The sequence below is a fragment of the Budorcas taxicolor genome, chromosome 7 (assembly GCF_023091745.1).
Source record: "Budorcas taxicolor isolate Tak-1 chromosome 7, Takin1.1, whole genome shotgun sequence".
Classification (NCBI taxonomy): Eukaryota; Metazoa; Chordata; class Mammalia; order Artiodactyla; family Bovidae; genus Budorcas; species Budorcas taxicolor.
In genome coordinates, this window is record NC_068916.1 from 39093689 (window position 1) to 39103498 (window position 9810).

Here is a 9810-nt window from a genome sequence, read left to right on the forward strand (position 1 = left end):
AACATGAACACCTGTTCCGGAAACTGTGGCCATTGTTCCTGCCATCCTTCCTTCCCCTGGGCCCTTCCTGTTTGTATCCGTCCCGCTGGAGCCCCTAGCCCCACCCATGCCAGGTGCTTCCCTTGGGAAATCTCTGAACCTCTGCAGGAAGAGGGGTTGAATGAAGTTTTTTTCCCCCTGCCAAGGGAAGAAGAAGGATTGGAGCTTCTGAGGCCACCAGTCTTGGTTCCCTGTGCCCTCTGCCCACTTACCACGTTGGGTGCCTGGCAGGAGAATGAACAAAGTTAGAGTCAGAGATGGATTCTGCCAGCTCAGTCCTGGGAGGGGCCCCTATCCTACTGCTTCAGGTCCTGGTCCTCCTGTGACCCCAGTCACACACTGGCCCCTCGTCGGAACTAGGGCGCTAGACAGGTAGCCTTGGGACTTCTACTACTTTCTCTAGGAGTCCTGTTCCGGATTCTCTCTGGAACTCACATCTGGGTGGGCTGGGGTGGGGGAGCTGACACAAGATCAAGCACCTGCTTCTAGGGCATCTGGGGAGTTGGGCAGCAAGTGCGTACCTGCCCCTGATGGAGCCTCCCAACCCCCAGAAGCAGCCGCCTGTGCCCTGGTGAAACTTCATGGCCACAGCCCCAGGCCCTGCCGGCATTGCCATGGGCAGCGTGAGCAGCCTGTTGGAACGGCAAGACTTTTCCCCTGAAGAGCTACGGGCGGCACTCGCAGGGTCTCGGGGCTCCCGCCAGCCTGATGGGCTCCTCCGGAAAGGCTTGGGCCAGCGCGAGCTCCTCAGCTACCTGCACCTTCCCAAGAAGGATGGCAAGACCACCAAGCGGGCCCCTCGGAATGAGCCTGCCGACTATGCCACCCTCTACTACCGGGAACACCCTCGGGCTGGTGACTTCAGCAAGACCTCGCTGCCTGAACGGGGGCGTTTTGACAAGGTGTGCCTCGGCTCCTCCCTTCCCTACTGTGCAGGGCGGGGAGGGGGGTCCTCTTTGAAGACCCCGAGGCTGGGATAGGACATGGAAGTCTTGCTGTGGGCTGGCCTGGTGACATGTACCCCTCGTTCTCAAAGGGGATTCCCAGGGGCTTCGGGAGGGAGCACCAGAGAGCAGTCAGCCCAGAGCCTCATCCCTGCCCTCTCTTTCTGGCAGTGTCGCATTCGCCCATCAGTATTCAAGCCGGCCTCGGGCACCGGGAAAGGCTTCCTGTCCATGCAGAGCCTGGCGGCCCACAAGGGCCAGAAGCTGTGGCGCAGCAATGGCAGCCTGCACACGCTGGCCTGCCACCCACCCCTGAGCCCTGGGCCCCGGGCCAGCCAGGCCCAGGCCCGTGCCCAGCTGCTGCACGCCCTCAGCCTGGATGAGGGCGGCCCCGAGCCCGAGCCCAGTCTGTCTGATTCCTCCAGCGGGGGCAGCTTTGGCCGCAGTCCCAGCACTGGCCCCGACCCCTTCAGCTCCTCCCTGGGCCACATTAACCATCTTGGGGGCTCCCTGGACCGGGCCTCACGGGGTTCCAAGGAGGTTGGGCCACTGGCTCTGCTGAACTGCCTGCCCGAACCACCGCCCCCCTACGAATTCTCCTGCCCCGTCACCGAGGACATGGGGGCTGTGGTGCCGGACACCTGTGAAGAGCTCAAAAGGGGCCTGGGTGAGGAGGATGGTGCCAGCCCCTTCACACAGGTGAGAGCAGCTGTTGTCTTGGCCACCTGTTCTATCCCCTGGCATTAGCGTACAGGGCAGACAGAAGGGTCACCTGCCAGCTCTCCTGCAGGGCTCCGGGTATAGGTGGGTAAGGAAGAGAGAGATGAGTTTGCTTCTTTCCCCAGGCCCCACGTGACATGGGGATGTCATGTCATTGGTGGTCCTTGCAGGAAGTTGTGAGAGGGAGACTCCCTGGCAGGGCCGCGTGCTGGGGACACTTCACCTCCAGAGGCCACATCCTGGGTTGGGGCACATGTGTGCCCAAAGCATTGCACCCTGGACCCTGTGGTGTTGAGACAGAGGATATCAGAAGCAGCTGGAGCGTTGGAGCAGTGGGCCAGCCATGGAGTGCAGGCAGTTGGTATCCAGGGGGGCAGGGCGGTATGTGGATCTTGGGCCATGGCAAGTGCCCTTTCCCCTGGGCAGGTGTTGGAAGAGCGCCAGCGGCTATGGCTGGCTGAGCTGAAGCGCCTCTACCTGGAGCGACTGCACGAGGTGACCCAGAAGGCCGAGCGTAGTGAGCGCAACCTCCAGCTGCAGCTGTTCATGGCCCAGCAGGAGCAGCGGCGCCTACGCAAGGAGCTGCGAGCACAGCAGGGCCTGGGCCCAGAACCCCGGCCACCAAGCAGCCTCCCAGAGGCCGATCCTAGTGCGCGAGCAGAGGAGGAAGCCCGCTGGGAGGTGAGAGACCAGGCGTTCAGAGACTCCTGCCCCCACTACTGTCGTGCCATCCTCTGCTTGCCCTCCGACCGGTCCCCCGCTTACCCTGCTTTGCTTGGCTCTTGCCTGTCCCTGTCCCCCTTCAGGTGTGCCAGAAAACAGCGGAGATCAGCCTCCTGAAGCAGCAGCTGCGGGAAGCCCAGGCGGAACTGGCTCAGAAGCTAGCTGAGATCTTCAGCCTGAAGACACAACTTCGGGGCAGCCGGGCCCAGGCCCAGGCCCAGGATGCAGAACTGGCCCGGCTGCGAGAGGCCGTGCGGAGCCTGCAGGAGCAGGCCCCTCGGGAGGAGGCCCCAGGCAGCTGTGAGACCGATGACTGCAAGAGCAGGGGGCTGCTGGGGGAGGTGGGAGGCGGTGAGGCCAGAGATGGGGCTGAGCAGCTGCGGGCCCAGCTCCTGCAGGAGCGGCTCCGAGGCCAGGAGCAGGCGCTGCGCTTTGAGCAGGAGCGGCGGACGTGGCAGGAGGAAAAGGAGCGGGTGCTGCGCTACCAGCGGGAGATCCAGGGTGGCTACATGGACATGTATCGCCGCAACCAGGTGCTGGAACAGGAGCTGCGGGCGCTGCGGGAGCCCCCTGCGCCCTGGAGCCCTCGGCTTGAGTCCTCCAAGATCTGAGGCCCTCGGAGCAAGCTGACAGCAGAAGCACTGTCAGAAGATGGCTTGGACAAGCCCACCCTGAGATGGCCAGCTCCTTCCTTACATTGGTCTGGGGTGGAAGCTGCTGAGACCAGCCAGGGATGGAGAGGCTGGCCGAGAGGAGGGGTCCAGTGGGGCTGTGGGCTGGATGGGGTGCCAGTAGCAGGAGGAGCCAGGGCAAGGTCCCCCTGGCTGAGGAGTCTCCAGGTAGAGCCCAGCCCTGGAGTAAGTGTGGCCCAGGAAAGGAGGTTTGAAGTGAAGAGCCCTGTGAAGCGAAAAGGGCCAGTGTGAGGAGGGGAGGCTGGGATGGGAACTTTGGCCTCCCCAGAATAAAATCACATTTTCTACGAGGAATTACCAGGTGATAACGTCAGGCCTGTCTCTGGCCTGAGTGCAGAGGACTTTGGAGGGTCTGGGTTGGGGCTGTTGGCCTGGACTGCAGCTCCACCATGTCCATGATCGGCGGGCAGGGTGTACCCTGCACCTCTGTGTGCAGCTGCTGGACAGGCATGTTGGGGAGTGGAGGAATCCTTGCCCTGGCACCACAAAGTTTCTTAGCTGCCATGTGAGCTGAAATTCCTTTCTTTAGCATCAGTGAGAATTTTAATAGGGAACAATGCCAAGGAACCCAAGAAAACAAAGGGGCAAGTCAACCAAGGCATTGCTAGAATATGAGATGTCCTCTTGGTAAAAAGTCTGGGCTCCCGGGTCCCAGGCCCAGCTGGATGTGGGGCCAGCCTAAAACAGCTTCTGCTGGAGAGCCTTAAGCCTCCAGTAGTCTGCCCCTCCCAGAACTTGCCTCCCACCTTTCTCTCTGGCTTGTGTACCCCTCCATTGGGATGAAGGCCTGGAAAGATGCAGGAAATGAGGCAGAGAAAGTTCGATAAAGGACTAGAACTGCAGCAGGGAATGTGGACATTTCCCCATAGGCATTGGGGGCCATGGGGTATTCTTGAGCAGGAGTGTGAGGTGTGATCTGATTTGTATTCTGGAAAGTTCTGTCCTGGGAGGAAGCACCCCTGTGCCTGGCCCTGCATTGCCTGATCCTTGCTCTTAGCCAAGGCTTGCTGGTCCTTGACCCCCTAAAACCCACTCCCGTCCTCTCTGGACCCTTGCTCCCTCCTGGTGGGAGGAGAGCACAGAACAAGTCGGGCTGTGCAAGTGGCATCTCCCTAGCCCTTGCTGTGAAGCTTGGTGTTCTTACAGATGCGTTAGTGTATCTGCTGCCACACATGGAGCACTTCCTGTCTGCCTGCTGCTGCACTAGGCTGTAAGGGTCTAGGGGCTCAGGGCTGAATGAGGTGTGCTTCCTGCTGCAGGGGAATCAATACACAGATGTCTCCCTCCCAGGCTGCCTGGTGGGGCAGGCCCACCTCAGATCTCCGCAGACACCCCCAGTTTGCTCCCTATGGCTGTGTTCTGATCCTTTCCTGGCCACACCCGGCAGCCCCTCAGGTGGGGCCTGATGGTGGAGTGGTGTGCAGGGGATGGACACAGCTGTGGAGGGTAAGCCAGTGGGCCCCGCCCTTTTAGGGCGGAGAGTGGGGTGTGTGTGTTGTCTGCTGTGGGGATAATGTGTTTATGTCTCTGTGAGTGGCAGGTGTGTACAGTAGAGATGTGCTGTGGGTGGTGGGTGTGTCTAAGGGGGTGTGTTTGGGCCTTCTGGGTTGGAGGCTAGGTTGGGGCTCCTCCCTCTGTTCCATTCTTTCCCACCCTTCAGTCCTGGCCAGGCTTGACTAGAGCTTGTGGCTCTAGATAGGTCCCTGGGCCTTGCTGAGAGCTATCTGGACTCAGCCCTGGGAAGCGAAAGTAGGGACACCTGGCTTAGGCAGGCCTATTCTTCACAGGCCTTGATACCCATTTTACACACCCCACCCAATCAAGCTTTCTGGGTCAGTGATTCCTCCAAAGGGCCCTTCAGAGCTCAGTGCTAGCCTGAAGCCTGGCTCACCCCATGGGCTGGAGCTGGTCAGGCTGGATACCCACATGGTCCACAGTGGCTGGGGTCTACTTTTTGGTGTCCCAGCTCTGCAGAAGAGCTCCCCACCCAGCAATTAGGGAGCTGGGCTGGCCAGTACAGCCAGCAGGGAGTGGGTGGGCGGTACCAAAACTTGGCAAGTATGCCAGAAACCAAGGCCAGGCCCAAATGTAGGGGGAGGGCCCAAGAGAGCTGAAGCTGGGGCGTCTCAGAGGGAACCAGATCCTGTTAGCTCATTGCTGCCAGGAAAACCAGTTCCCTGTCCCCAAGCCGGCTGGGCAGCTCTGGGGCCAGCTGATCACAGGTGCCTCTGTAGTGGCTACACCTTGGGGCAGCCCCTCCATCCTGCCCTTAGTGGATCCCTCAGCGTCCCAGCTGTCCTCTGACCCCCTCCCCAAGCAGACTAGGCCCAAGAGCTGATTCTTTCTAGAACTGAGACTAGCTCCCCGCACTGGTCTCCCTGCCTTTGGTCCCTCTTGTTCTCAACTCGATAGTGTGTGTCCTCCAGTGGCTTCTTGGGTCCCTTAGCCTATCATTTGAGGCTTCTGACAGTCTTGCCTCCAGGGTCACTGATGGTGGTACCCCTCCTAATCCCAACAGCCCTCTGGGCCCTAGTTCTCCAGGCAGACTCCCCCCGCCAACCATGATGCTCAGATTTTCCCTCCTTAGGGAAGCCTTCCCTGAACTCACACCCTGTCCAGGCAATTCCTTGCTCCCTATGCCCACAGCCCCGGTTTCCCTCCACCAGCTCTGTCTGTTCCTTTGGAATGGTCAGTTTGCCTGTTTTCCACTGGGCTCTGGACATGGATGGCTGGGGGAGGGCCACATCTTCTGTTTTCATCCCCAGAGCCTGCTGTGGTTCCAGCCCAGAAAGCACTGGGGGGGCTTTGGAGTCAAGAGAGACCAGACCTCTCCCCTGACTGGCATGGGTTCAAGCTAGAGGTGGTAGGGGGAGGTGGCAAAGGCTCAAATGCGAAGCATTCATTCACCTTTTGTGCCACCTGGTCCAACCAGGTCTGTGCCAAGCACCACCATTCACTGCGCAGTGATGTATTGAGTGCCTCCTTTGGGGAGGAAGCTGAGGTGGTCAAGGCCTTTGCCCCTGTGGTCCTTTCCAGAGGGTGAGGGAAGGAGACAACACGTACGGGTCCCCAGTAGTGACTGGGCCAGAAAGGTGCCAACATTACAGAGGTGGGGACAGCAAAGGGCCTGCACAGTGGTGAGCAAGCCAGCAGAGCACGCAGAGGCAGAAGGGGTCCATCTGGGGGATTGAGAGTAGATTTCTTTGAGACTGGTTGGCTGTGGGTATTAGGGAAACTTTTCCCAAAGAGGGTATAAGCCCCACAGTGACAAATCAGATTGTAATCCACCATTCTAGTAGGCTTAGCCCTCTATATTGGATTCAGAAAAAAATAATGTAGAAAAAACAAGAAATATGAAATAATGCAGCAAAAACAAAAAGTGAAATATGAGAGGTGAAGTTTGAATGCCATGGGAGTTCAGAGGAGAGCTGGCTCACTTATCCCTCCAGGTGGTGGGGTGGGGTGAGGGGACAAAGGTTGACCAAACTTTGGGCAGGCACTTCCAAGCTTTCTGACTGGGCCTTCCTGTGTGCTTCCTTGTGCAGCCCAGTTCTAGCAAGAATCCTGGTAAGTTAGGTTAGCCAGAGTCTCCCATCTTCCATGTCTGAACACCCTCCGTATTCTAACCTGTTTCCTCCACCTGTACCATCTCCCACATTATGTCTGGTCACTCTGGCCTGCCTTCATTGAGAATTCTCTGCAGTCATTTAGCCAGTTCCCCCTGCCCCGAGGTTTCCTCTTAGTACATCCACTTACCTCCACCCTGCACCTTGGCCGTGAAATATACTTTTCCTTGTATTTGGAATTGAGGCCACTCTCTGACCCTTACATAAAATCCCATTCCAGTAGCCCCCACTGAATAAAGTCTTCCTTACCACTCAACACATGTCATGGCGATTTTTTTTTTTTTTTTTCTTTTTTCTTTAACAGAGGCAAGCTTCCCTGAGGAGGAGACATTGCTGCGGGTGGGGGGGTGGGGTAGGATATTTCCTGTGGAGTAGGGTGGGATGAGGGCATTCCAGGATGGGCCTGGATTTCAGCATGGAGAAATGTGGGGCAGGTCTGCAGAGGGTCTTGTCTGGAAAGGGATGAGAGGAGGCAAGAGAGATACTGGGCAGCCCGGCAAGCTGGCACAGAACTTTGCGTCCTGTGACTGTGGGCGGATCCCTCAGGGAGCCAAGGGAAAGGGCCAGAATTGGGACCAACTTGGTGTGTGTGTGACCCGTGCAGTCACCAAGGCCTCACACTCAGAAGGGCCCTAGGCTTGGTGCAGTGCTCTACTGTCACTATCTGGAACTTAATGATGTTTGAACAAGGGGCGTCACATTTTCATTTTGTTCTGGGGCCTGCAAATGACACAGCTGCTTCTGGCCTGAACCACAGCTTTGCAAGGGAGGGAGGGACAGGGAGAAACAGGAGACTGGGAGCCACCTGAAGGGTGGAAGGAAGAGCAGGGCCTGAGCAGGCAACTTGAGCTCCAGAGGCTGAGCCCTGATGCTCCCAGGTTCTGCAGAGAGCAGGCAGTGACGGTCCCACCTGCTGTTGCCCCCTATCCCATCAGCTATCAGGGGAGGGTTCATCTTTTTCTAGCCTGGCCTTCCTGGACACACTCTGGGAGGCATGGAAGACTGTTTTCAGTACAGAATTCCAAGGCTTGTTCTGTCAAGGACCAATCTTTCTTTCTTCCTAAAGATTTATCTGGTGTGCTTTTCGTGTAGTGGTCTCCCTGCCCACTGCCGTTTTAAAAGTACAGAGAGAAAAATTCAATGTTTTGACAACACAGAGAATTGTACAACCAGCCCTAAACCAAGATACAATACGGTTTCATCATCCTCCCAAATCCCACCCCCTGGCCCCCCTCCCCGTCCCTCTACCCTTCTGCCCCACCCTCAGGCAACCAGTGATCCGCTTTCTCAATAACCTTGTATTTTTCTTTTTGTGAGCATTGTTTAATCCCGATTTCAAAGTAGTGAGTAAAACAATAGGCAAGGGTGAGTGCACGCTCAGTCTCTTCAAGCTCTTTATGACCCTGCCAGGCTCCTCTGTCCATGGGATTCTCCAGGCAAGAATACTGGAGTGGGTTGCCATGTCCTCCAGGGCATCTTCCTGACCAGGGATCAAACCCGCATTTCCTGTGTCTCTTGCATTGCAGGCGGATTCTTTACCCACCGAGCCACCTGGGAAGCCCAAAACAATATGACACTGGTGTAAAAATAAAACTATACCTCAATGGAAAGAATGAAGAACTAGAAATAAACTTGATTTTGAAGAAAAATCTTGGTATTATGGTAATGGGCTTCCAAAATGAGAAGGGTAGGCAGGATTATTTTATAAGCAGTTCTGGGATAACTAGACAGAACTGTGGGGGAAAATAAGTCATACTTTGCACCATCCCCTGCAAAATAAAATGGAATTACATTTAAAAAATAAAATCCTAGGAAACTAGCAAAAGGTGAAACAGACTGTTAAAGAGTTAGTGGAGAACAGCTAAGTTTTTCTGCTTTGAACCTGCCACACTCCAATAAAACGAAACGAAATAAAATCAATTCCAAATACAAGAAAAAGTATATTTCATGGCCAAGGTGCAGGGTGGAGGTCAGTGGATGAAAAATTACTAAATGAGGAAAGGTTGACAAAATTAGCTAGGTAAGAAGACATGTTGTGCCCTGAAAAGTGACAAAACCATCATGACACAGGTGAAGGAGCCTGACATGTGAGCTGGGCATTCTAAGTTTTGGCAGAAGGTAGGTTTTGCTCACACCCCAGTGTGGCTGAGAAGCAGGCTCCTCCAAAGTGGGGAAGCCTGGGGCGTGTGTTTGTGAAAGCCTGTGAGGTCCTGCTGGAGTGAACTCAGCTTCAGATCAGTGGCCCCAGGCAAGGTTCACTCACCCCTCCGACCCCCACAACTCCCACGTGGGCCAGGACCACCCAAGCTCCCGGTGCAGACAAGCTTCTCTGGGATGCTCTGACAACTCTGTAGGTTCCTGGAGGGGCTGTTGACCGCCCTCTTCCCTGCAAGTTTCATCAGGTTTGAAGCCGAGGTTTCCTCATTCATAAACAGAGGATATTGGCTACTTTAGACTATTTCTGAGCACCTCCAGCGTTCCAAGCACAGGGTGTTGGGGATACAACAGCGATGAGTACCAAGTGCTGGGCCCAATGGAGCTTTTATCTTGAAAGGAAGGGTGGGGAGAGGTAGGGGCAGGAAACCAGAATAAACAAATAAACGCTCAAGACAATTAAAAAGTCAAAGATTATAAAGAAAACAGGACTGGATTGTGCAAGTGCTATACAGAAAACAAACCAAGATTGTGCAAGGCTGTTCTGTTGGGATGGGGAAGAGGTACGGAAGGTTGGAAGGCAAAAGGCCTTAGAATGAGACTGGCCCTGAAAGGAAGCAAGAAGTCAGGGGAAAAGAGACCTTTTCGGGATGTTTCTACTCCAAGTCCCTGAAGCCTTTGGAGGGGATGGGCCGGGAGGGGCTACTCTACCCCTTCCTTGCAAAGCAAGGGTGCCTGGGAGGGTTGTGAATTCAGTCCTTCGGGTCACCGCCTACTCTCTCCTCCTTCGTCTTACCCTTCCGCCTCAGGGCGGTTGTGCAACCCCCGTCTCTTCTCCATTCTGCAAAGAGGGCGACCAATGGAGGCCAGCAGATCAGGGCTGAGTACCTCACAGCTGAATTTAATTGCCCA

General features: G+C 56.1%; 1 protein-coding gene across 1 annotated transcript; it reads left to right on the forward strand.

Moving 5' to 3' along the window:
• Positions 1–620: 620 nt before the first annotated feature.
• N4BP3 (NEDD4 binding protein 3) lies at positions 621–3562 on the forward strand. Its single transcript, XM_052644152.1, has 4 exons — positions 621–941; positions 1155–1682; positions 2130–2384; positions 2510–3562. Exons 1-4 carry the CDS (start codon positions 621–623, stop codon positions 3035–3037), a joined length of 1632 nt encoding a protein of 543 aa, XP_052500112.1. The 3' UTR covers positions 3038–3562.
• Positions 3563–9810: the final 6248 nt, after the last annotated feature.